At 50.7% G+C, this 27,751-nt stretch overlaps 1 protein-coding gene across 5 annotated transcripts in view; it reads left to right on the top strand.

The window, feature by feature from the left end:
* The window catches only part of ARK2C (arkadia (RNF111) C-terminal like ring finger ubiquitin ligase 2C), a 106,392-nt gene that overhangs the window by 58,111 nt on the left and 20,530 nt on the right, over positions 1-27,751 (top strand). The window contains exon 1 of one of the 5 annotated variants that reach the window (XM_049697895.1): positions 23,087-23,440. The exons of 2 other annotated variants lie outside the window; for them this stretch is intronic. Coding sequence is in view for 1 of the 3 variants with exons in the window: in XM_049697893.1 (XP_049553850.1) it covers positions 23,162-23,171 (10 nt within the window). In the remaining 2 variants the exon portion in view is untranslated. Of the gene's footprint in view, positions 1-23,086; positions 23,441-27,751 lie in introns of those variants that run through there. 2 more of the 5 variants (XM_049697893.1, XM_049697896.1) reach the window with 2 other exon arrangements.

Genomic DNA, 27,751 nt, shown 5'->3' with positions numbered 1-27,751 from the left:
TGGGCAGGGAAGGGAAGGCATGTGACTCCCTGGGGAGACCTATTTTATCTGATTAACTAGTGTGGATGGGTAGGCGTTGATAGGAAGGAAGAGAAGGGGGCAGCAATGAAAGGCAGGGTCAGTTGACAATGACAGTGTCCAGTGTGGCCTGCGGCCTGTCCTGGAGGCAGGTATTGGCTTCTTCCTCTCTTACTTCCGGGAAGGCCACCAGAGTCCCTGGAGTCGTAGACTGTTCAAAAGGAAGGCATCTCATTTTATAGGTGAGGATGTGGAGATGCAGAGCAGGGAATTAACTCACCCGAGGCCACGCCCTGGTTAACGACATCTCAGGACACATGCTCAGATTCTGTGTTTCAGACTCAAGAGCTGCTCATCCAGCGTCGGGGTGCTTTCCTCCTTCCTGTCCAGGCCCCACTCTTATTCTTCTTACCGGTCTCTGACCGTTACTCTCATTTTCTCTCGAATTCCCTGATACTGACCCCTCACATTCTACACTGTGTTTGGCTTTTCCAAAGCACTGTTGGGTACACCTTCTTGGAAGGTTACTGGGACAAGCGACCTCACTCCATTTTACATATAAAGAAACTGAGGCTTTTGGGTTAGGGAGGAGCACATATAGGCCCAGACTCGGTGTTCTGGTCTTCAGGCCCCTGGAATGCTGGGCACTATGGCTCTTAGACAGGGTGCCCCCAAGCTCAGGTGGGACCCTCATCCCACTGCCTACCCTCAGCGGGCTTCATTTCTTGTGGTTGCATGTCCTGGCCTTGCTCTTTCGCTCCAGCCCTGACTTTTGAGAATGGGCCGGGTATTTCTCCCCTCTCATCAGCTTCTCTCCTCTGAGCCTTTTACTCTGACCATGTCTTTGTACTTGGACTTGGCCAATGTCTGCATGGAGGGCAGAGATGTGATTGCTCACTTCTCTGGGTCCCTCAGAAGAGGAATGGGCCACCCAGCAGGTTCCTGGCTCTGACTTTATTAAGGACTCTGCCAGCTTCTTCCTGGCCTGCTAGAGGAGTGCTTATACGGCCTCCATCCCTCTCTGACTCAGATCAAATGGGGACCTTCCATCTCTTCATGGGCAATTTGTTAGATTGTGTGACCCACAGAAATAGGGAAAAACATGGCCTGTATAGTGTTGTTTCTAGGCAGTTGGAACACCGCCCCTATACGTGTGGTCCCCAGCTGTACAGGACATCCCTGTGTCTGTTAGTGTGGTGGCCTGCGTCTGCCAGGGCTGCTCTGTCATCTCCCTAGGTCTGAACACAGTCTAGATCGTGCCAGCTTGTCAGCAGCCCTGACACTATGCTTGCGAGGCTAAATCCTGCCCCTCCACCATTTGCATTTTTCCCTCCTTGATCTTCTGTTGAATAAAATATGCTGGTTAGGGGCTCAGGATTAGGCTTGGAGGCATTTACGATCCCCACCCCACCCCGGGATTATTGGGGAGAGCAGGTTTTGGGTGGGCAGGTGGAAGGTGTGTGTGTGGGGGGATGGGCTACAGGGAGGCTGAAGCCGTTAGAGGCAAAGATGGTCACCATCAAAGCTAAGCCTTGTACCGGAAATGCTGGAAGGTCAGACATCCCCGCAAGGCCAGGAGGGGCGCATTGTGTAGGCTGAGAGTCCCAGTACCATGTCCCAGGGACATGAGCCTAGAACCCAGGGGAAGACAAGGGCGCAGGAAGACTGGGCCTAGGCCCCCAGGGGCCTGCTTGGTCCTGCTCAGAGGCGAGGGCAAAGCCTGCTACCAGGCCCTGTCTGAGAGCGAGGACCCGGGAAGTGGGTCCATTTCCCAGGGAGCCACTTCAGCTGCCACAGCAGCCCAGGCCTGGCCTGGGGCCTCCCAGTTGCTCTATAGGCCACACAAAACTCAGCAGATCAGCAGATTCCAGCCGAGGTGGTCCAAGGTCACCACGAAGCAGCGTTCCTCCCCCGCCGCCACTTCTCCAACCACGGGGGGTCACTCAAGGACATTTTTTCCTTATTGTGGAATTTTCCAGATCTCAGTGTCACTTAATTAGGAATGAAGATTCCTTGTATTTAAATTCTATAATGGATCCAGGAGCACGAGAGCAAAAAGGACCTAAGCAAGTGCCTCATCCCCTTCTGAACGGGAAAGTGACTGGCCTGGGGTCACCGTGTTACTCAGTGCAGCAGGGCCTGGCCCACACCTGGGTCAGACGACAGTGAAGGCGCACGTGAAGGGAGCTGGGTCTCACCCCGTCCCCTGATTTTCCCACTAAACCCTCTTTAACAAATGTCAGCCACCAGCAGGGCTGCCCTTTAAGTGACAAATCATGGCATCAGCCTAATGGAGCTTCCTGGCACCTGGGACCTTAGAGTTGAGGAGGCCGTGGAGGTGTTGCCTCCTGCAGTCCTCAGATAGGGCAGGAAGACCCATGCAGGGTCCAGGAGTCCAGCTGATGACAAGCATCTCCTGCCAAAGTGGGGGGCTTTACACTGTGGGAACAGCCATCTGCTTTTATTTACTCTATGCTGGGCGGGGGTGGGGGAGGCTCTCAGTAAGATCTATTTACACAGAAAAGAAATCGGAAACCATAAATCTGATGCAAACTCAGAAAACCTCTTCTTGCTACCCAACAAGAGGCTTTGGGCTGAACTTTGTCTCAGAAATGTCTCCCACATCATGTGTGAGGCAATCCAGTCTTCCCTCTTCCATTAAAAAAAAAAAACAATACACTGAACATATTTAAACTGTACAATCTGATGGGTTTGGACATATGTATATACCTGTGAAATCATCTCTTCCCTGTTGGTTAGCTCTTCTTGATCACTTATTAATTCATTTATTAGATCAGGTACTTATTGAGCATGTACTATATGCTATGGGCTGTTAAACAATTTTACATTCAGTTAGAACCTGCCTTCCTCTAAATTCTACTCTCCAACCCCAGCTTCACTAGGGTTGCCAGATAAAATACAGGATGTTCAGTTAAATTAGAATCACAGACAAACAACGAATGGATTTTTAAATAAATATGTCCCCAATATTGCATTCTTATACTAAAAATCATTCATTGTTTATCTGAAATTCTGATTTAACTGAGTAGCCTGTATTTTTGTTTGCTAACTGGCAGCCCTAAGCTCTACCCACTTGAGCTGCATAGAATTCACGTGTGTTCTCTGTCCTGAGACGGCCCTTCTGGTGTGTGAAGATGGGTCCCAGTGCTCCCATGTGCTTTGAACCTTCCTGGTATTCAGAGCGCTGGAGAGCGCTTGCCTTGGTCTCAGTGCCATGAGTCTAATTATTGATATTAAGATTATGTGACCCTTTTCCAGTCAAGTCCCATGACTCCTGTTGAGCTCATCACACTCAAAAACTCATGGCTCACGTTCACTTTGGTGCCATCAGGCAGGCCTCCCCTCCAGCCCTCAGGCAGAGGTTTTGAACAAAGCCTTGGCTTCTCCATCTATGCCGATGAGATTTCACCTTGTTGGTTTATTCATGCTTCTAGGCCATTGGAATCTCATGGAAGCCAGAGTCTGTCACCTAGCAAAAGGTCCATCCCTCCCAGGTTAGAATATATTCAAACCTGATAAATCTGACAGTAGATCTTCAGTCAAGTAACTGGTGGAAATGTGGACAGGCCATGCCTAAGCACAGGTGCCCAAAGAGTGCCCTGGAGAGAGCCCCCCCGCCCCCTCCTCCTCCCGTCTTCCCTTCCTGTAGGTTGACAATAACGCTCATTGGACCAGCTCATCCGAGTGTAGTATCTATTACCCACATGACATTTCCTATTTTTATCTACAAACATTTCATAACAGTCTAATTCAATTTTCTCACTCATTCATTTCAGTGGATACTTATTGCATGCTTCCTTGGGCAACCTGTCAGGTGCCTGGTGAAAATCAGATCCATTACACTCTGGGGTTCTTCATCTCCCAGCCCAGGTGACCCCATCACAAAAGCTCATTCTTTAGGGAACTTGCTGGTCCCTGGTGATTATCAGTCCCCTCTTGTTCCCCCTTCCCTTTTTAAGTCATCACAAACCATTTTAAAATCCATTAAAAATTTGTCAAGATGTTTTATATTCTAATCTAAAATTTCTGGATTTCATCTTTTTTCCTTGTGGGAAAATTTAAACACAATTTACAGTCTGAAACATCTGTAAATTGTGGGGTCCCACAGTAGTTCCTTGTTTGTGCTGCGCTGTAATTTAATGTAGTTGGAAGATGTAGTTCAGTGAATGGGCTGAGTGGCTCCCTTACTCTTTTGAACTTAATCCAATGAATTCTCACTAATTTGATGGACATAGGTCAAGGACAGGAGAAAGGGTGGTGGAAGGAGAGTAACAGATATTAAACACTTATTTTGTGTCAGACATGCAATGCATTCAGTATTCATTATATCATTTCACTCTCACCAAACTTGATGAAGTAGAGCCCCATTTTTGAGTTGGAGAAACTGAGGCTGAGAAGTTCAGAGACGTTAAGGGAGGTGCTCAAGGTCACACAGCCGGAATGGCTATGTGATACATGCAGAATTCACATCTGGCTTTGTTTAGCTTCGAAGTCTGTGTTCTTTCTGCTGTCCTGCAGAGCTAAGCTTTACTTTAAGTCTAATATGGCAAAACCCATTTTTTTGTGTGGGGGGATGAGGTTCATCATAGAATTCCTTCTGATGTAAGAGCTGATTCAGCAAGTGAGTTTGTTGTTTTGGAACCCATCTACTGTGTATAGTATGGCGGACTGGGTTGCTGCTCTCTGGGACACAGAAATTGAGAGACTTATTGAGTGTCCCGTGACGGAATTTTTAGCTGAGAGGTGAGCTAGCCTTCAGCTCTGAGGCTCCCCAGCAGTAGGAGTGCCTGTGGCCAGGGACGTAGTCGGAGCAGCTGCTGGGAGGCACGGAGCTCTGCGAGCCAATGCGCTGACTCCTGGAAGGCGGCCTGGCTGGAGTGTGCATGGCAGTGGAGGCCCGACAGGCAGAGGGGCCAGCGAGGGCCAGAATAGTGGTCCAGGCGGGGACAATGGGGACAACGAGAGCAGCAGACACAGCTGAGGCGGTGGGAGGGGGCCAGTAGCTGTAGAGGTGACGGGAACCACAGAAGTGGGTGAGGGAGTGGACAGAAAGGGTGGAGGAGAGAGAGTCAGGGAGAAACCATTGGAAGGTTCCCAGGACCCCGCCATGGGTCCCGGTGAGTTCTGTACGCCCCCAGGGTGGAGGAACAGGTGGGAAGGAAGGGAAAACGATTTGGATGAATTGAGTCTGAAGTGTACATGGGACACCCAGACAAAGAGCTTCTTATGGTCTGGGCTGGCGGGAGAGATTCTGGGTTTACTGTTGTGAGGGCGGATGTGTCATACAGTTATTTGTGTGCACGACCTCCCCTGCAATAAACTTCCTTGCAGAACCAATGTTCCCTTACCCCCTCCCAGGTGAGCTGCTCCCTGGGGCTGTGCACATGTGTGCACCCTTGTACACGCATCCACGCTCAGAACACATGCACTCACATATGTGTACATAGCCATACACCCTTACACACTCACCCACACACTCATGTACACACCCACACATTTGTGCCTCTTTACACACTCAGCCCACACTTCCTCACACATTCACACACACAGTGTACACCCTCGCGCACATCCACACCCACTTTCCTCTCAGACACACTTACACGCTCCCATTGTACACACGCTCACACACAAGCACACACACATATCGTGTACACCCTCACCCACTCACGCACTCCTGCAATCCATTTACACACCCATCATCTTGACACACTCACCCTCACTCATTCACTTGCCCCCATTCGTACACTCACTCGCACACGGCTGCCCTTACTCGTCCCACCCCCACCCACGAGCTGCTCCTGCTGCGTTAAGCCGGCCCCTCCTCGTCCACCCCCAGCGCCGCGCTCCACAGTCAGGGGGCCCCACGTGGGGTGGCTCCCAACCTGTAACTGCCACCAACCCCGTGGGCTCTTGGCTAGGGTGCTGGCAGGGGCTGGCTGACTGAGGCCGATCCCCTGGGGGACTTGCAGCCCTTCTGTCCTTCCTAATTCCAGGCTTCCAGGAAACACGAGACAGGGTGCCGTTGGAGTGGAATGAAGGGTCGGAATGAGAGTTCGTCGTGAGCCTCTTGTCTGGCTCGTTGGACATGAGACGCCTGACTTGCCTGGGTCACCCTGCCCTTGGTGGTAGGTTAGGGACTAGAGCACCAAGATCTGGGGCAGGGGGCTCTCAATGCGCCCTGGCTGACAAGGGTGACCAGAGAAGGATCAGAGGTGAGCCCAAGTTCTGAGGTTGGCCACAGGGCCCCCCCTCGGCAATGAGGTCACATGTCGGGGCCCTTATGCTCCCATCCTGTCCCACGGGAGTTGCCTCCCTGGCACAGGGCGTGGCTGGCACCCGGGCCTGGACAGCTCCAGGCGCTGGCTTGCCCAGCCCGGAATCCTGATGCTGATGGGGACACCCAGGGGTACGGTAGGCAGAGCGGGGCTGTCTTTCCTGACATCATCCTCGTTCTGTCCCCGAACAGCCTAGTTTCCCTTTAAAAATGACTATTTATGGAGCTCTTATTTAAGAGTTATCTAAAACCTTCTAGCACTTTTCTTTTGCCCCTGCCTCTACCACCTCTTGGGGGGACATGAGGACTATAAACCGCATCCTGCCGCATACAGCTGGGCTTCCTTTGATTTGCTCGAATTCCCCTGTGTTTGAGATCTATTTGAAGTACGGGGATCGGTGGCAAGGGCTGCTGCCTCCCTTTCCAGGGCACATGCGACCTTCACCCCACAGGGTGGGAGACCAGCTCTGGCCCAGGCATCAGCGGCAGACCCACCCAGCCCTTTGGAGGTACAAGCCCCCCCCCGCAAGCCAGTCTCCGGACATCCCCCCCAAGCTCTGCGGCCGACAGCTGGCGTGGGGATTAGCTCTTTCTTTCTTGCTCACCTGTGTTTCCTCTTTAGTACATATTTGTCTTTATTATTATTATATGGCTTTACTTCGTTATAAAATCATGTAACGATAACTTTGGGAAATACCATTCCTAATCCCATTATTCAACAGGACATGCCTAACCTGTTGGCACTTCCCTCTAGATATCCTCTCTGGGCAGATGAGGTCTCGTTTAGTTTAGTTTTGTTTTTTAAGTTGAAGGTTAATCCCTTATATTGCAGATGCCATTTCCAGACCTGCGGCTCTAGCCGTGGCTTACATGGGGAAAAAAAATGAATCACAGCTGCTATTCATAGCTGGATTTTTAAAATTAAGAGCAGGGAAGCACTTGCTGGGAGCTGGCACTGGGCTTGATGCCTTGAGGCATGTCAGGTAATTTCTGCCTAGAAGGAGCATACATTCCGCTTGAAGTGATAAGATCCACGCGGTGGGGGCGGGCGGGGGGGGGGGGGAAAGTTGGGTGACATCACAGGTATTGTGTCATCACAAATGTCACAGGCTGCTTGGGAGAGCCTTGCCTACTGAGAAGCACAGAGATTGATGGTGTCTTCCGGAATCCAGGGTGGTGAAGGCCCTGTGGGGTGGGCAGAGAAGTCCTTCCGGAAGAGGTGGGGTTGTGGCTGAGGTTTGAAATCTTTGCAGATGGCTGTTTGGGGAGGGGCTGTATTTCAGATTGGGGAAACAGCCTGGGGAGATGTTTGGAGGTGAGAAAGCTCCAGCATGTCTGGAGGCCTGGAAGTAGCTGGGCAGGCAGAGGTAGTAGGCTGGAGGCAGATGTGAAGGGTAGCATCTGCCCCGGAAGGAGTAGGGAACCATGGAGGTGCCTGACAAAGATGCTACCACAGAGGCTGCTGATTCAGGGGAAGGTGGGCAGGAGGAATCTCAGGTCTGCTTTAAGGAGCAGTGAAGAGGCCGCAGGAGATGGAGGGGGGATCTGCCAAGGAGCAGCCTTGCCTTGCCATCCCTGGCCCAACCTCCCTTCCACCCAGAGCCAGAGCTGATCTTGGGCCAATGTGAAGGGCATCTGTAATGACAGCCTGGAGCGTAGAACGCATATAGAAGTGGAACACTCAGCACACAGACTGACTTCCTAGGTTCAAATTCCACGTCTATCCCATTAAATCCCACCAACCAAGACCACCAAGAATATGCCCGTGGCCAAAGTCAGGCGTATTAGCCTGATGCAGCAAGGGAGGGCACACGCCATGGGAAACTGCAGGGCACCTCAACAGGGGGCATTAAAGAAGGGGCGCTTATGGAGTTTGGGGGTTAATTATAGCACGGTCTTGGTCAGAGCTGCTAAACTAGGGCCTTGCCGGAACAGTCAGAAGTCGTATCTTTAGAACACACAAGCCTATTTGGAACTGCTGTCAGATCAGTTTGTCTGTGGTCTTATCTTGGAACATATGGGTGTGAATGAGCTGCTGTCAAAAGAATTTGAGCTTAGATAGTCTGTGCTGTGCCATTTAACTGTTTTATGAGTCACTGCACAGGCCTTTTTGCAAGTTGTGGTTTCTGTTTCAAGTCTCAGTTCTCTACTTACTGCCTAGATGCCCTCAGGGCCATTTCCTACTTCAGGTTTGTCTGTGGGCATGTTATGTGCCCTTGCTCTACCTAGGTTTCCTCCCTGAGTAAGAGGGGATAATAACAGTAGCTACACCATGGAGTCCTGAGGATTACAGGAGTCAATATGTGTAAAGCATCTGATAGTGCCTGGCACACAGTGGGTCCAATATAAATGTGAGCCGTCATTATAACCACAAGCCTTTGAGATTGAGAAAAAGAATGCTGACGGCTCCACTGACCCCAAAGAAAAGATAGCCTGCAAGGTTTTCTTCCACTTAAGGGGGGAAAAAAGGACACATTGATATGAGATACTTTGACCGAACAGGATGGTGTTCTAGGAAGCAGCCACCACAATCTAGAATAAACAAGCTTCTTTGACTGGTGTCATCTTCTGAGAAGGCGGGAAGGCAGGGGATCAAGGGATGCTTTGAGGTTTGGGGCACATCTACAGGGAAAAGTGGTGACACACTCTTCCTTGCTTTAGTCAAGGACAGAACATGAGGGAAGGTACTCAAGCACTGACACTACAAGTTTGGATTTCATAGAGAAAGACTAGTTTGACTCTGGGTCGTTAAGTATCGGGGTGGGGGGCGCTAAGAGGCTGTGGACTCCTGGCCACATCTGAGTAGGGTGGAAATTGTGGTGCAGTGGTGGGACTTCTGTACTGGGCATCAGGTGGCCTGGGTCCCAGCACAGAACTGCTTCTAGTAGCCCAGGGGTGGCTTTCTGCAACTCATCCCTCACCCTGCGTCTTAGCCTTCCCAATTATAAATGAAGGATTTGGAGGGCCTTTCGGAGTCTTTGCTTTCTTCACTTCAAGGCATCCTGGAGATCATGGTCATTCTTTCTCATGACTGTACAATGTTCCCTGAACACACAGTTCACTATTGATGGACATTTGGTTGTTTCAGTCTTTTGCACTTCTTATGAGAAATGGTGCACATATCTTTATATGTATGTGTTTACCTGTAGGATACCAGGTGGAGTTGCCTGCTGACAAGGGGTGTGCATTTGTGATTTTCATGGCCAGTGCCAGAGAACTCTCCACAGAGGTTGCACCGAATTAGAATCCTACTACCAAGTGTGGGCCCTGCCACTTCACTGATTCGGCGAGGGTGGGGGTGGGGAGGTCTTGATGATCTCTCCAATACACCTTCCACCTCTAAGATTACACGTCAGGGTCCTGCTCTGCTCCTGCTCCACTTCTTAAGGCCCCAGATGCTTAGCTGGGCTTGGCTTCATGCTCCTCTCCTTGCACCATGCTTTTCTGCTCTCCAGCTGGTCCCAGTGAAAGAGAGAGAATGAGAATGATTGAATGAGAGAGCGTTCTAGGTGCTCAATGTCTCACCTGTGACATGCCAGCAACTGTCATCATGCCAACTTCTGTGTCCACACACCTGGCTCCCCACAGCCAGGGTGGAGGTTGGCGAGGAGGCAGCCAGCCAGCTGTGTGTGTTATGGTGAAGGTCAGAGCCCCTTAGGCCGTGAGACTGAAGGGCAAACTCACAGTCCAGTGTTCTGCATACCGCCTTCAGGATCGACATCATTGTTCATTAGCTTCACGAGATGCCTGATTCTTGGTGGAATTTTACCCTAGGGAGGTGCTGGGGCCTAGATCTTGCTTGTGACCTGGAGCCCTGCCTGGAAACACTCAAAGCTGTCACTAATAACCGTCCATGGGCTTAGCTCGAGGGAGGGCCTCCCTGACAGACAAACAAGCGGAAATACATCACAGAGGAAGTGTAAACAGACCCAGAGAGTGGAAGTGCCGCTGTCCCCCAGATTTCATCACTGACGCGGCACATGGTGAACTCGCTTTCTGCATCCTTTCTTCAATTGTCCAGGCTGATAAACGTGGTCAGCAAGTAATCCCTTGATTTTCTACATGTGCCTTTGTAATGTTTACAGGACCGGCCCCCCGGGGTCCCCTCCGTACACACTCATTAATTAAACATCTCCTGGGCACCACTGTGTGCCAGGTGCTGGCTGTGTGTAGGTGGCAGCTGACCAAGACCCTGCCTCTACCCTGGGGAGGTTGCTAAGACAAGGCTCCTTGTGACAAACATGGGGTGGAAAGTGACAAGTGTCATAGACAAGACATGCAACACATGCCTGATGGTTTCAGGCACCCTCCTCCCCTACTTAGTGGCAGCTTTCCTACTTTGCCTTCCCCAAGCATCCAATAATTTTGAGAGTTTAAGGAAGGGAGAGAACCAGAGTAGAAAGGAGAGGACCGCTCCATGGAGAAGGTGGGGTGAGGCCTGGCAGGAGAGAGCCGCCGCTCTAGCATTTGCTGGTTTAACACGGTCACTGGCAAGTTGCTTTGGGCTGGGTGAGTTTGAAAGATGTAGTGACATTGGCTGGAGAAAGGAAAGAGACACATTTCCTAGAGGCCCCTGTATTAGGCCTTTGCTGATGAGGTGATGCCATGCGGCCATGATTAATAGGACATGTATTTCTGGGTCCGTTGATTATTTCTCACCCTTGCAGTAAGAGGGGTTGCATGGAGTCATTTGCATTTTCCTACCAAATCCCCTTTGCTACTGATCCATTCATTTCAACACACCTTTGTTAAGTACCGACTGTGTGCCAGAAATGAACTAGACCACGGAAGTCTTGCCTCATGGAGTTGACATTCTATGTGTGTCTTCAACTCTGAGCAAGTACCTATCCCGGGGAGGGTCACTTGTATCTTTGTGAGGGATTCCGAAGGGGTGGAGCTCTACTGGTGGAATCTCAGGCATGGGTCAGATATTTAGGACTGTTCACCCAATATGAAGAAAAGTTGGAGGGTGTTCAAGGAAACCAGATTCAATCAAGTAACTGGATGTGCCCTTATGATGACCTTGGGCTGGGCCATGTGTGTATGTGACCTTTGCCTCTCCTTGGTCCCTTTCTCCTGGACCCTTGGATGCCCTTTGGGAGGGGAGGGTCTAGGGCACCATGGTGTCCAGCACCCTGGAGTGGCATCCAGGATGCCAGGCTCCCTGGGCTAAAAGCCTCTTGTCAGCAGAGTAATTGGATCTGACTTGCAGCAGGCAGGAAGCAGAGGTATTCAAGTCAGTTATGCTATTTTTAAACGCCCTCTCTTCCCCAAGTGCAGATCTCAAGCTCAGCAGGAGAGAACGGCTCATCTCATCTCAGAGCCTTGGGAATCAAAGCGCAGTCCCTGCCCCCAAGCTTGAGTCTCCCCACCCCCATTCTTCAAAATCAGATCTCACACTGGGTAGCTGTCCATGAACCCTGCCACGCCCGTGTGTCCTGGGTGGGGAAAGTGTGGACTCCAGGGGCCTCAGGGCTGTGGAGACACATCCTGGTCTGGGCTGACTGTTCAGCTGGCAGGAGACAAGCCAGCAGCCCTGGTCTCTTGGTTGCCTGGTAGCCTCAGAGACTCACCACTAATCTTGCTGGGAAACATGTCCCTGCCTGTCTGCCACTGTCTTTGACTCTCAGAGCAGCTCATAGCTGTCTGTCGGGCTCTGAAGACAGCGGGAGTCAGAGCAGAGAGCAGGCACCCTCCTGCCAAACCTCCCTCTGGGAGCTGAGCCCTGTCCTGCATGCAGCTCAGGGTGTGGAGAGGGCTCCCGGGAGGCCAGCGCTCAGTCATGCTGCCTGGGAGGCTGCAGCGTTTGTCTGCAGCTTCTCGCTCGCCGCGCTCCTCTCCCCAGCTCCCCCAGCTGCGGGGTCTCTGAGACACATGTTGGCTGTGAAATGTTCCCCCTCCAGGGCATGCAGGGCAGACAGGAATGGCAATTGCCAAAGGGCCTGACCACCCCGCACTCTCGGAGGAGGACAGGCCACCTCTGCAGGAGCTGTCATGGAAGTGGAGACACTGCCAGCAACCAACATGGAGTGCACGCCTTCCGTGCTCCAGACGTCACACCTGCGGGCTAGGTGTCACTGTGCCCTGTTACAGATGAAGCCACAGAAGCCCAAAGTGTAGCCCCTGGCCAAGGTCACTGGCAGGTCCTCCCTGTGTCTCTGACAAGTATTCTCAACTCCCCCACTCCCCACAGAGTTCCTGAGGCCTTGGGCTGCTTCAAATGAGGGATGTCTCACGTTCAATACCTCCCTCTCTTTCAGAAGCTGAAGGTGTTCCTGGCCTTCCCACCTTAGCCAGGGGGAGCTAGGCTCCTTGGCACTCTGCTAAAGCTTGCGGCTTCGGGTGACAGGTCTTGAACTCAGTTTTCAAAATTGTTTGGTTAAAACGTTGCAAGCTGGGAAGACTGCCAAGGCCTCTTCTCTCCCGAGTGGAATTAGAATAAGGCAGCTGCCTGACCCTGTCCAACGGCCCTGATTCCCAAGTTCACACCGCAAGCACCTTTTGTAAAGCAGCTTCACAGGAACCCAGCCTTATCCTGAAGTAGATATGTGATGACATCCGAGGGGTCCTAGAAAGACCCTTTCCACTGCAGAGTACACCTGCTGTGGGTGTCAGACAGGCCTGAACTCACCGCTATAGGGCCTCCCCACGCTTTCTCAGCAGATCTGAGTTATAGTTTCAGATTGGGGGTGGTGGACGCTCTGTGGAGCAGAGAAGCTCTACAGAACTGAGCCCAAATCCACCTGGAGTTAGCCCTGCCACCTGGGAGGTGTGACAGCAAGGGGTTTACTTTCTTTGCACTTCAGCCTGCTTGTCTTTTAAGTGGGGAGAGACAAAGAGTTGAAATTTGGGGAGAGGAGTGGGAGACAATTGTGGGAGGTCCTGGGAACCTGGGATGAAGGAGGGGGGAGGATGAGAAAGGGGGGCAGAACAACCTTGAAGATTGACCGCCTTTCCTATTTTGCTATATAGACATTTTTTATTATTTTACTTTTAAAACTACTCTGTATTTTAACAACCACAAAATATATGCACGTGGTACAAAGGTCAAATGGCACAAAATGATGTATACAAACATATAAAACCCCATTCCCCTACCTCTTCTGCCCCCAGCCACCCAAGGTTTCTCCTTGTGGGGAACCACCGTTGCCAGGCCTCATGGATCCTTCCAGAAATCATCTGAGTATTTGCTTTTGCTGCACATGTGCTGAAATCTAAACCACACAATGTAATTCAAACTGTTACAGCATCCTCAGGTTCTTCCCATCTACGTGCTTGTTGTAACATCTTTGATACTAGGCCTCATTGTGTGTAAGTCACTTTATACAATTTTCAAGGTGTTTTACCCCAGTGTATCTCAAATGAATCCAGGACAATCCTGGAGGTAGAGATGGCAATATCCTTATGCCCATTTTGCAGGTTGGGAAGTGGAGATTCAGAAAGGCTAGGCTACTTGCCTAAGGCCACACAGCGAGTGAGTGATTAAGACCCATTTAAATGCAACTTGCCTTTTCCTTGAGGGAAAATACTTCACTCCTCCATATTGTGTTGGGTATAGAGCAGGTATTTAACCAAAAATAATTGACCTGGTAAACCTGGACTGTGTGTAGGCACAGCCAACAGGCAGGCCTGAGTAATCCCAGCAGGCCATGGGGCAGGTTGTGGATACATGTGTACACTCACATACACTCAACACCCACACGCCCCCGACCCCACACGGCCAGACTCGGGAAGGGCACGCAGCACGGGGAGTCCCTTGCCCTGGCGGAGAGGGAGACGTGCATTGGTAGCTGGGGAGGGTCTCTTGAGAGGCCATGTTAGGTTTGGTGGGGGCCAGCTTGCCTCCAATAAACATCTTCATTTCATCCACCACAGCCTTACAAACGGGGACTGTGGATGGGATCAGGGCTTGACCGGAGCTACAAGTCCCACGAGGCCTCTGAAGAACCTGGCGACTGGCTTTATTCTCGGCTCTTAGATACCCCGCTAGCTTCGGAGGACAGCTTCAGAGGACTGGAGCCCCAGAGATGCAGGCTGGTGCAGTTTCAGGGCCTGGGAGAGTCCCCGCGTCTCTTCAAAGTGCCCCCACCCCAGGCCTGGATGACCTCGGCCAGAGATTGACATCGGTTAAATGCCCATGGGAGACCTAACCTAAAATTACCAGCAATTTGCCTAAGGAGCCCCCCTCCCCCGCTCCTCAGTGTATTTGTCCCTTTATTGAGAACATACTTTGATGGTGCTGACAGTGAAAGAAAGACAGGTTTGGAATCAGAAAACCAGGCTCCAAACTCCCAGCGCTGGGCCAAATGATGTGGGGTGAGTCTGCCTAACCCTCTGAGCCTCAATTCCTTCATCTCTAAAATGTGGGGCTGGCTGCATTTGGGAAATGCTTTGTAAGAGGTGACATGCTGCACTGACATTACACGGAGCATCACAGAGGCACCCGTGTGGGGTTCCTGAGGGACCTGGAGCACCTGGGGTGGAGGAAAGACAAGCGGGGAAGCAGAAAACAGTGCCCAAAGCCCTGGAAAAGGGCACCAGCCCTGGGTGGAAAGTCAGGATGCCCAGTGCTGTACCAGCTGGCTACTCAGGGCTGGGGATTGTCCTCAGCCCTTTTGACTTTGCTGTTGGCATTTCCCCTGCTAATTAACATGTCATGGGGGTGGAGAGAAAGAAGAACTCAAAGCAATTGATTTGTTATTTGCTAGTGCATCTGGGAAAAGGCTGGGTGTGGGAGGTCAAAACAGGCTAAAAATCAGTGCTTCACGTTCTCAAGGAAACGCACGGCTCTGTGGGTTTCAATTCTCTGTTGCTAGCGCTGATGAAAGCTCTAGGAAATCGAGGTTCAACTGCAAACTCTGGACAGAGTAGAAGGCGGGTGGTGGGGAGGAGGAGAGGCATTTAAAGCTCTTCTGGCTTTGTCAGGAGAAGGGTAAATCGGGGACCTGGCTGGTGCTGAGGGAGCCGATTAATAAGTCATCTATCGAATGAATCCATCCATCCATCCATTCATCCATTCATTCACCAAGTGTGCACTGAGCACCCAGATTCCATCTAGCCCTTTCCTGAGGGTGCTCTAAGTGTTGCAGGGAGAGAAGACAAGGCTTTTGCCCTGTAGGTATCCAGACTCACATTCAAAACAATCACAGGATAATAAAAAATTGAGTCTCCACCTCAATAAATGGCAACAGCATCTGTATCAGTTTGCATTTTTTCTGCATGATAACCATTCCAAAGCTTGGCTTTAAGACAACAACCATCTATTCAGCTCACAGTGTAGTGGGTTGATAATTTGGGTTGGGCTCAGCTGGGAGTTCTTTTGGTCTTACAGGGTTCACTTATATTTTTACGATCAGCTGGGACAGACTGATCTGAGATGGCCTCAGCTGGGAACTTATCTCAGCTTCACATGGTCGCTCATCCTCCAGTGGGTTAGCCTGGGCTTGGTCATATGGAGTCTGAGTGAGAGTGGAAACGGCAAGGTCTTTTGAGGCCCAGGCTCAGAACTGGCATGATGCCACTTCCACTACGTTGGTCAAAATCAGTCCAGTCATACGGTGAAGCCCAGATTCAAGAGGTGGGGAAATAGATTCTGCCTCTTGGTGGGAGGGGCTACAAAGTCACCTTGCAAGGGATGTGCATACCAGGAAGGAAGGATTGGGGCCACTTTTGCAAACTGTTAACACACCATCCTTCTAGTTGTTCAGGACAAAAGATCTGGAGACCTTGTCCTCTGTCTGTCATGTTCCATGTCCAATCCATCCAAATCTGGTCACCTCTACCCTTGACATATGTTTTGCATCTGACTGCCTCTTTTTCTCTCTGCCCCATTCCCACCCTTGTCCAAGGAACAATCATTTCTTTCTTGGTCTCTGCTTCTGCCCTTTTGTCCCTGTAGCCTGTTCTCAATATGGTGGCCAGAGGGAGTCAAATTTTTTCACTTCTCTGCTCAGACACCCTCCTTTGGCTTCTAATCTCACTCAGAGTAAAAGCCAACATCTTATAATGGCCAGTGAGGTCCTGCATGATCTCAATATTTATTGAGCCCCCAATGTTTATCTCACCTAAACTCTTACCACTCTCCCCTATCTCACTCTGCTTCAACCACACTGGCCTCCTGATGTTCCTCAAAATGCCAGGCACACTGTCACCACAGGACCTTTGCACTTGCAGTTCTGTCTGCCTGGAAAACTCTTCTCCTGATATCTTCATGCTCCTTCAGCTCTTTATGGAAAAGTCACCTTCTCAGTGAAGGCTCATCTGGCCATCCTATCTAAAAATTAACCCCCCGCCTACTCATCCTCCTTCCCTGTTGGTTTTCTCCTTAGCTCTTATCATCATCAATAAATGACATATTTTCTTATATAGCTACTTACTGTCTAGACCAGCACTGTCCAATGGAAATACAATGTAAGAAATATAAAATTTAAAATTTTCTATCAGTTACATTTTTAAAAGTATGGAATTTATTTTAATAATATACATTATTTAATTCAATATATCCAAAACTTATCATTTCAACATATAAGTAATTTGCAAAGTTTTTAGTATTTTTTACATGTTTTTGTTGGTACTAAACCTTTGAAGTCTAGTGCTTATTTTACACTGACAGCCTTTATGAATTTGGACTAGCCACATTTCACATGGTGACCACACAGGGCAGTGCAGGACTAGATCACAGTCCCATGAGGGCACACGTTTTTGACTGTTATTCACGGCTAATCCCAGCATTAGAACAGTGCCTGGCAAGTAATAGTCATGCAGTAAATATTTGGTGAGTGGATAAGTCAATTTAAAGTCAAATGCAATTGGCCCATCAAATGCATGTGGCCAGACAGCATTAGACCCAGAAAAGGCCTGTTATCTGGCTGTCTTCATCCTTAGGGCTGAAGGGGCAGAGCTGTGAAGGAGATAAAGTCAGTCTTTCTCTCCCAGCCATGCCACCTTATTCAGCATCTCCATGATTTTTCCATTCTTTCTGGACAGAGAGAAAGCCTTGCAAGTTCATCCACACCCAACATTAAGGACTTAATGTGCTACCCTCTTGGGGACGTTTGTATCTTAAAAGCAGGAGTGAGAGAGAGTAACGCTTAATCCAAAGCAATGACTCCCTCCTGGAGAATTTTTGCCTCCAGTGGGAATGTTATTACTGGCCCATGACTATCTCTCGTGTCCTAAGTTCACCCCAGGAGCAGGAGGCCAGCCAGGGTGCTTCCGTTGACAGGGAGGTCTTGGGTGGTGGTTCGTTGCTGGGTGCCCTGGCCACTGTCCTCTGCCTACCATTTCACTGTAGACTGTGTCTGGGGCTTGAGGGGGAGACGGGGGACTTGGAAGAAGTAGGTCTTCCCTGAGCCTGTTCTCTGCAGCCAGCCCAGTGCAGGGTGAGAAGCGCTTGTCCTCTGTAAGACACTTTCACAGCTGGCATCTTATAGTCGCCCTGTCAGGTGGCCAGGTGAGCCACTATGCACTCATTCTGCATATCAGCAAGCTCAGTGAAGAGCTAGGAAGTGAAGCGCCTCAGCTGCTCTCCTGAGGCACCGTCTTGGCCTGTGGGGACTCTTGGTCCAACTGGGGGGACCTGGCCAAAGGGACATTGGCCTGGGATGATACCTACGCAGGACACCAGGCGATGAGCCGAGTGGACATGGGCACAGCCAGACATGGCCTGCCTGGGGTGGGGGACGGTCATGCTGGTGGAAGCAGATGCCATCACAGCCCAAGCCAGGGCCAACAGAGCGCCCTGAGGTGACCCGAGAAGGGCCTTTGCTGTTTTAGGCATCTGGGGCCTGCTAGTTCTGAGATGGTGACAGCGTGGTCTTTTCCAGGCATCGTCTCCCTCCCGCACTCCTCTCTCTGCCTTCTCTCCCTTTAGACGTCCCCCTTCCTGTTCTCTCCTACAGCCACCCTCCTGCCTTCCTTTCTCCTCTCTCATATATTTCAACCAACATCCTCCCTCACTCCCTCCTCCCCCCCACCCCTGTCACACACACACACACACGCGCACACACACACACACACACACATCGCATCCCAGGGTGCCAGACCGAGGTGCCCATGGGCAGTAACAGTTGGGAATCTAATTTAATTGCCTCTGGCTCCCTCTGAAAGCAGGTACACCCCACCCGCTGGTGGAATTTAATTTCAGGGCATGGGGAGGCCAGGAGCTCCCCACACCCTGTGCCTAGACTCACTGGCTGCCATCTGAAATCCCACCGTCAGGACTTCATGATGTGACCTTGCTCAAACACAACTGCTCCCGGGGAAGCCATCGTTGCACGTCTGTCATTGACCATCACAGTGAGCGGGCCCTGAGAGCCAGGCTGGCAGCAGGGCGGACGAGGCATGGGAGAACACGGAGTCAGAGGAACAGAACCCTCCTTGGGGAAGCGGGAGGCCGAGGAATGATGTTACCCTCAGTCCTGCCCACAGTATTCCTAGGGCTGGGCCTTCGTGTGGGTGTAACCTGTGTGCTGCAAATCTCAACAGAGCCCTAGTCGAAGTGGCTTTCTGAACTTGGTCTGCCTGTTTTGGACACCAGGCAATGCTAATGTGAGATGGGCCCAGGTAGCCGCCCTGACACTTCTTGAAAGTTGTTTTTTTTTTAATTTACTTGAGTCGTTATCAAGAATATTAGAAGATTATCTAAACTCATGACCTAGGATGAAGTACATATGGTTTACAAGAAAGCTAACCAGTGCCGTCAACAGTGCAGACCCCTCCTTCCTTGGCCAGGAATGGCAGGAGGCTTTCTGTTCTGGGTTTGAAAGCGCTTCTTCTTCTGGGTTCGTTGGTTGTAATTCACACTGACCACCTGGTATGCTGGGCCACCCCAGTCCACGTTGGATTTGCAACTGGATCCCTAGACTCGTTGAAAGAATTCCCAGTCTTTCTGTCTGCAGCGTCTCCCACATCAGTCTTTCTACGTTACACTTTACTTCCTTGAGTCACATTTGTTCCTCTGCTACCATGAAACCCCCCAGTGCTGAAATGCTGGGAGCCAGCTGTTTTGCACACTCCCAAGGCTTTTAGCAAGATGCTACTTCCTACATGTTCAACAGTTCATTTCCCTCCTTCTCTCCCTCCCTCCCTCCCTCCCCCCTTCCTTCCTTCCTTCCTTCCATGAGTTCTTACTACGTATTAAGATCTGTGCCAAGCACTAGGAATACAGGTGCATGAGATAGAGCCAGGTCCTGCCCTCATGGGGTGAGGTCTTCTGACCATAGATACCTTCTACAAAATGCCCTTTTATGACTATAGTGGAAATGTTTTCATTGAGCTCCTTGGCATTAGATAGAAAAAAGGATTTTCTGGGATGGAAGATGCACATTAGACAGTCCCATTACCTACAGGCGCTTTCCTCTTCTGTAATTGCATCCTGTCTCTAGCTGACCTCCCGCTCCTGGGCTCCCTTCCCTTAACCCTGGTTTGCAACCACAACTGGAGAACTGGTCCTTCGCTGCTTGCTGGAAGTTTGCTGTTTAATTGTCTCATGCCCATGAGCAAGTAGGCTTCCTTAGGATGGCAAGTTCCCTCCCAACAGTGCTTTGAGAGCCAGGAATTCAGTTCCTCGGAAGAAGCTGAGCTTTTCATTAGAGATCAAAGGCTGGCCCTGGGGAAGCATTCACAAAGTGGCTGTAAAGAATCTCTCTGGTCATATCACTTCCTTTCTAGGCCGTTTGTTCCCATTGGTCAGGGAACCAAACTATGCAGAGGGAGGAAAGCAGACCTCTGGCAGCCAAGAAACTGAGCCAGGGAATAGGCTTCTTTGGGGTGGTCAACTGGAGCAAAAGAGGTTAATTCGATTTACCTGGAGTGAGGAAAAGAGCCAGAAAGAGCAGTCTAGGAAGCGGGGGTCTGGGCGGATGACCCACTTTCCACATTCTTCGTCTCTGATTCCTCTGGGTCGCACTCAAGTAGTTAGCTCACGAGGTACACCCCAGCCCTGGTCCTGCCATTCAGACATCCCACAATTTGCCCCCTCCTCCTTCTCTCCTGTATCACCTCTCCAACCGTCCTGCATCTGAGTGGTTCACAAAGGATGCATTACCTAGCAACATGAAACTTGAATGTGTCCCAAGCTGGAGAAGTTGGTGGGGGCTACTGGGAGGCTCAGAATATGCAGGAAACAAAGTTCTGATCTGTATCAGTGCAGACAGAGGCTCCTGGGGCCATGTGGAGTAGAAGAAGGAGTCTGTCTTTGGACACCTGCCTGTGGGTTGCTTCTCCTCCTTGCATCTGCAGGCTTGGGCCCTGAGTACTCGGGTGTGCTCTCTGCTTGCCGCCATGTTCCTTCCTCCTTTCTCCATCACCCAGACAAGCTTTTCTGTGCTTTCAGAAGTTTGGCCTAACTAGTTTGGCCTAACTATGCTCAGGCAGGGGGTAGATGTTGCAGTGAATTTGCATCATCTCATGGTGGGCACAGAAGGGACCCTGGAGGTGCTCCAGGCCATCTCCCCTCCAGTGTTCACACTTCTCTGCTGGCAGCTAGCCAGCCTCTGCATGGACACGACCAGTGATGAGGAACTTTGGAGGCCAAAGTGAATTCTAAGAAATGTCTTCCTTATGTTGACCCAGATCTACTAGAAAGAGCTAATCACTTTGCCTGCAGCTATTACCTGACCCCAAGTCTCCTCTTTGCTACTCAACACCCAGATTCTTCAGCTGTTCCTCCTCTTAGACAACTCAAGTCCCCTCCCAACCCTGGTCTCCTCACCAGACTCTACTTCATCCCTGTCCATGTTAACACAAGGTGCCCAGAATTTGTGCCAAGACCCCAGAATTCTCCTCCATCCCTCTTTATCAGTTAAACCCTATGAATTGTAGGACCTAAAGCTTTTCACAGGACTTCCAGGGACCCTGCAGGAGTTGCCTGTGACAGGAGCACCCAATTGTGCTGGAAAGAACTTGGTCTACTCCATTAAAGTTGGGGCTTGTCCTTGGCATTTTCTTAGGCCAGGGAAGAGGCCTGGGGCTGCTGGTCAATGTGGACTGGCCTGAACCTACGTGATGTCAGCCACCACGGCCATTTCCCAGCATCTCTCGCAGCAGAGATTCAGACTGCTTCCCCATGGGCACCAGCAGCTGGTCCCTCGTTATCTCATGGTTCCTAGGAAGGAAAGGCTTCCTCCTGGGGGAGCTTGGGATGGGGATGGGCATGGGGAGGGGAGGTGGGGCCACCAGGGCCTGGGCAGGCAGGTTCCTCTCTGGGGTAGCATGTGTGGATGGGTGTGGGCATATGAGGAGCTGGGCGTTGGGCCGGGGGACTCTGAAATGCAGCACAGGGTGGAGCACACTGCACTGGAACTCAGGAGGCCTGGACTCCAGTCCCAACTCGGCCGTAACGACCTGGAAGACCTCGGACAAGCCACCCCCCATTTTCCAGCCTCCTCGGGGTTCTCATCCTGTAGATCAAAGGCTGTATGATCTCTTAGCCTCATTTAGCTTGAATATTCAATGATTCCATGAAGAACTGCATTTCCTTGCTAGCTAATAATCTAATACTTAACTTTTCTAAGATAACGAAGGTCCTTTTTCCTTCCTTCTTCCTTTCCTCCCTCTCTTCTTCGCGCCTCCCCGCCTCTTTCTCTTTCCTTCTCTCTTCCATTCTCTCACTTTCTTGCATTCTCTCTCCCTCCATTCTTGGAAGTTTCCTTAATCCTTCTAAGAACAAAGGACATTTACTGCATGGTATTTGTCCTGAAATCACTCACTTTACAGCTGATTATTGGCGATAAAATTTGTCCAGAAATAAAATGCCAAGTATAATAGGCAAATGCCACAAATCTGATGGAGAGAAGAGTTTCATCCACTGGGAGATTCCATCCCAGAGTTAACACCTGCCCTGGGTGGTCGAGGATGGACAGAATGCAACAGCCCTGGGAGGTAGGGTATGGGGCCAGGGGGCAGGTAAGACCCCTGGGGGTCCGGGAGAGGTGAGAGGGAAGGTCACAGGGAGCAGTGAGAGAGAGAGAGGCCAGAAGGGGTGTTTGCAAGGGATGGAACACTCAGAACTGGCTTTAGGATGATGTGGCAGCCATTGGAAGATGGATTTAGAAGTTCAGCACTGGTCTACTCTGCCTCTCCCTGCTTTGGGCTCAGTTCCGGTGCTGGACATGGGACAGAACACACAGGCTTGTCCCAACAGGAGGTGGGGCAGGAGACCTGGGTCTGGCCTGGCCTGCTGGGGGACTCCGGGGGCAGTCACGACACTCAGTGCGCAAGGTCTTCCTGTGCTTCTTACTTGGCTTCCCCGCGAGCAAGAGGAGAGGCCAGGCCAGGAGATGCCTGTGGCCGCTTCAGCGGAGAGATGTTAGCAGGTGTGTAGCATCAGGTGCATCATTGTGGGTCACGGTCTCGGAAACTGAGGCCCAGAGAAGTCCAGCGTCCCACCTGGTCTGACAGCGAGGGGAAGCACCCAGGCCTCTAAGACGGAGCCCTTACACCGGGTGACTCTGCCTGGCTCTGAAAGCCTCTTTGGTAGCAGAGGCCTTCCTCCCTGGCCTCTTGTGGGCAGAAATCTGCTTTCAAAAAGCTGGTTTTCTTTGCTGCTTGAGAGCTGGCTTTTCAGAGAGGAGTAGACTCTGACTCCAGCCCAGCTTCAAGGAAGTGCTCAGCAGAGACAGGTATCAGCCTTCTGTCCCTGCTGGCTGGCTGCCCTCCATCCCGGGGGGCCTTTGGGAGGGACTGTCTTTGGCCCTCCCCTCCTTTGTGACACTGCTGTGGGCCCCGCCCTCCTGTTCTGCCCCCACCTCTAAGGGAGAGTGATGCGGGTCAGTGACCTGAGGACAGTGGGAATCTGACACCTGGGAACTGGCCTGGGGAGGACGGGACCTGCCAGCTTCCCTGGAAATGCGGGAAGGTTTGGTTCCCATCCTATTCTCCCAGGGTCCTGCATCCCTGGGAGGAATGGGGGACGTTCGGCCTGGTTGGCCCGTGGGTGTGCAACCTTGTCCCTGAGGCCCCTGCTGGCAGGAGGCAGTTATCCTGGGGCACTGGGGTGGGAGGCAGGCCTCCCCTGGTCCTTGCCCCCAGCACTGCCTACTCTTCTCCTTCCCTCTTCACCTGAGGGTTTGAAGGCAGTGCCTCTCAGCCCTGGAGTCTGAAGGATGAAAGCCACGTTACCCTGAGGTGACCAAGTTGGTGCAGATTAGAATACAGCTAGAATATTCCTCCAGCTCAGGATGCTGCCTGCTCCTGAGAAGCCTATCAGGCCACATGGATCTGCTGTCTCCACCGACATTTCTGGCTTTCTGACTTGTTGGCCTGGCTCTTCTCAGCTCCCACCCAGGCCCAGCTCTGAGGCTCCTCTGGCCCCCTTGTCTCCATCCCCATTGTCCCCAGGAAACCTGGACCAGCCCAGCGTGTCCTCTGGGTGTCCAGGCCCCGTTTCTGCCCTGCTCTCCTCCTCAGCAGGGCCCCTCACTTTATCAAGCCTTCTAGTTCCCTGGCTCTGCCCCTCCCTCTCATTGACAATTGGCTTTCAGGAAAGACCTCAGTTCAAATCTCTGCTCTGTCATTTACCAGATGAGTGTCCATGAACCTTCCAGAGACTCGAGACCTCTGTCACTCCACCCACCTTGCCCACAGCCTTTGGCCCCCACGTCCTCCGCTTCTCTTTTACCTTCCCTTCCTCATGGGGCTCTGTGGTTTCTGCTGTTCCGCCCCCTCTCCAGCTGCCAGCCGCTTTGGCTCCCTGCCCATGAGGCACGAATCAGCCACCAGCTCTTGTGGAGCGCCTGCGTGTGCCAGGTGGCCATCAGGCAAGCCCCAGCACAGTGGCCTCCCCCTGCCCCAGCCCTGCCTTGCTTAGGCCCCAGGGGAGCACTCCTGCTTGAAGGTGCTGCCAGCTAGCTCTCAGGGGGGTCCTATAGCATCAATCTCCAGAATTCTAAGGTGCACATGTTTTTCTACACATTTCTGAAACTAATTTGTGTCTTACACTTGCTGTGTTTCTTTAATGTGGTGTTTTTTTAAAAAAAATGTAACCCCTCTTTCTCCTCACTCCCTAACAATGTTATTTAGTTCATGATGAATCCTCCAATTGATGGCATTTCAGTCCTGGGGAAATAAGATAAATGGATAATATATTCAAGGACACCTGGAGATTATTTTTTTAACCCAAAGGAGTAACTCTAATGGGAAAAATTGTAGGTTGTTTGTTGATGAGGGCATTTTGGGCTGTGTTACTCAGCTGTCACTGGTCACTGGCTTGTCATGGGCCCGACTAGTCTACCCTAAGAACTTCACTCCTCTGGTCTTAGAGACCGAACACAGCAGCTGCTACTTTCACAGACCCTACAGCACACAGGGTTGGGGTGAGTCAGGGGCCCCAGAATGGATGTCTCCTGCCTTTAATGTCCTTCTGAGCAGAGCTGATGAGACTGAGAACCCTCTGGGGATGGAGATGACAGGGCAGAGGGGGCACAAAGTCCCAGAACAGAAGTCAAAGGACTTTTGCAGGTAGAAATTGCCTGAAATATTATGAGACATATAGATACTTTTGTTCACTTTTCTCTTGCTGCCCATCCAGGAGAGAGGGCAGCTGCTCTCACTGCCCAGTGCATCAGTTGGAGGGCACAGGTTCCAGGAGAGTGGAAACCTCTCCAGGGTGGTGGTCGGTCCTCTCCCTAATGGACCTCCATAGAAACCGGAAGGGCCTCCCTCACAGGGTGGGTGCCCTCCTGGCAGGAGGGGCTTGTGGGAGGGAGGCAGCTGCTGCTCCTGGTGGTCGGAGAGGCTCCACCAGCCCCCGAGGGGGAGGACGCTGGCCTGCTCTGCCTGCTCAGTCCCTGTGCACTGCAGCTTTAAAACCTTGAGCTCACCCGGGCCTACTTGCCACTCTCTTTCCCTCTCGATTTCAAATCAGCTGGCCTTCAACCAGCCCCAGTGCGTCAGTCGCCTGGAGCCACTGCTTTTCCCTCAGTCCCTCCAGCAGTCAGCCAACCAGGTATTTACTGAGTGCCAGCTCCAGGGAGGTGCGTGGGGATCCAGAAACAGCAAGACAGGAAGCTCAGCCAGCTGGGGGCGGTGAGTGTGAAGAAGCAGCTCAAGGTAGCTACTGCCAGGTGCCAAATGAGTGGTAGTGACAGGGCCTCCTACAGGAATGCAGAGGAGGAAGGCGTCCCTGGGGGCTGGCAGGCAGGGGAGGCATTTTTTGAGTTGCTGAGAGATGACCTTTAAAGACAGGGAAGGCAGCAACCAGCATGAGCAATGGCCCCGGGGTGGGAATGTGCTGGAGTGTCTGGAGATCCGATGTCGGGAGGGCTTGGGCGGTGGGGATCAGGGGCATGGAGCTTGAGGATCAGGCTAAGGGGTGTGCATCTCACCAGTAAGCAGTGGGGACGCCCCCTCTGAAGGCAGACCAGTTAGCAAACTTGGCTAAGATTCTTTGCTCTATGTACGGAGTTGGTCTTTTTCTTTTGGGCTGCATTGTCCAACACGGAAGCCGCTAACCACAAGTGGCCATCGAACTAAGGTGTGTTGTAAGTGCCAGATGTACACTGGATTTTGAAGACTTAATATGAAAAAAAGCCCAATGTAAAATATCTCAATAATTTTTTTATATTGAGTACATGTTGAAACAATATTTTGGATATACTGAGTTATATAACATATACTATTAAAATTAAATTCACCTGTCCCTTTTTACTTCTTTAAAGGTGGCTACTAGAAAATTTACAATTACATATGTGGCTCACATTGTAATTTAATAGACAGTGTTGGATAGGAGTCTTTACAGTATCCTTTTTTTTATAAACCCCATTCCCTTCTTCTGCAGTCATGCCTGTCTTTCAGTTAAACCCCATTCCCTTCTTCTGCAGTCATGCCTGTCTTTCACTTTGTTAGCTTTCGACAGCTCTCCTTTCCCTTCTTGCCCTCCTTCGTTTGGTCACGTGGACCTTCTCCTCCTTTTTTTACGGTATGATAGATGGTGGTGAGGGAGAAGAGGGAATCCAGAGCCTGCTTGCTCAGGCTACAGCCCCTGGACTCATGGAAGCCAGAATTCACCAGGCAGAGGAGGCCCTACTGATCTGGAATGCTGATGGGAATTAAGGTTCTAGATCATTCTTTTCTGGCTCACTTGCAGTGAGCCAGAAATGCATTTTATTTCCATTTTGTTTTGCAAATATTTATTTTTAAAAGATTAAAAAAAATATATCAATGGCCTGCATGTCATTTACAAAGTCAGATAGCTCCAATATAAGACACATTTAGTAAAACAGCAATTGTCTGCCCCTTGCCCTCCCCACCCTAGTCCCACCACTAGAAGCTCAACATTTCCAACTCTTCTTCGAGTATTTACTTCCTGAAATATATAAATTACTAAGTAAATTTCTAAATAAATTCTTTTACTGCTCTTTGTTGATTTTTAAATTTTGACATTGTCTATTTTCTTCTTCTTATGGAAGAAATGTCCTTTTCTGTTTTAAAATAGTTTATTATGCTTGTGTTATTAATATATAAATACTGTTCACTGCTGAACCAAGTAGTATGTAATAATTACACTTTCTGAACAATTTTTTCTCTTCCTAGAGGTAATAATTGTCTGCTTTCTGGGACATTTTTACAAATTCTTACCAAATGCTCTACAAAATTGGAAAATTCCTTCAAATACTATTTTCATGTGGTCAAATCTGACGGTAATGTTATATTTTTGATCCACCCCCAGCTACCCCTCAGAGCGCCCTCCTTCCTCGCTGCCTTGAAATGATTGCTGGAGGCCCTGTACAGCCATGTGCTTGGGAAAGCCCCCCCTTCCAGGTGTCACCCCCTGTTTCTTTGCTCCTTTCTTTTGGTTTGCATCAGTAGTTCTTTGAGAAAGGGTGTGAGAAGATTAATTATTTTGAGACCCTCCATGGTTGAAAATGGCGTTATTCTACTCTCACGCTTGATTAATAGTTTGGCTGGGCACAGAATTCTAGATTGAACATCTTCCCCCGACACCCCTTCGGCACCTTGAAAGCAGTTGCTCTACTGTTTTCAAGCTTCCAATGTTGCCCTTGAAAAATCTGGTGCTATCCTGCTCCCAGACCCTTCGAATGGGACCAGTTTGCTTTCTCTCTGGAAGGTGTCAGAATCATCTCTCTGCCCCACTGCTTGGACATTTCCCAGGGAGATGCCTTGGTGTGTGGTTCTTCTCCCCCCTCCCCCCATTTTGCTGGGCACTCAGAGGGCCTTTTCTATCCAGAAGCTGACCGTCAGTTCTGGGAAATACTTTAAAGAATTTTTTTCCACAATTTTCTCCATTCTTTCTCTCTTACTAGAAAACTGTGGAATCTTCTGACTGCATCCTTCAACGCTGGTATCTTTTTCCTCAACTCCTTGTTTTCTTGTTCTGCTTCCTGGGAAATCTCCCCAGCGTTATCTTCCAACCCTCCTGCTGAATTTCAGATTTCACCTCTTATATTTTTAATTTCCAAGAGCTCTCTTGTTTTTTCA

Source organism: Orcinus orca, chromosome 15, assembly GCF_937001465.1.
Source record: "Orcinus orca chromosome 15, mOrcOrc1.1, whole genome shotgun sequence".
In the NCBI taxonomy this organism is placed as follows: Eukaryota; Metazoa; Chordata; class Mammalia; order Artiodactyla; family Delphinidae; genus Orcinus; species Orcinus orca.
Note: the sequence above shows the minus strand (reverse complement) of the source record. Positions and strands in the feature narration are given on the sequence as shown.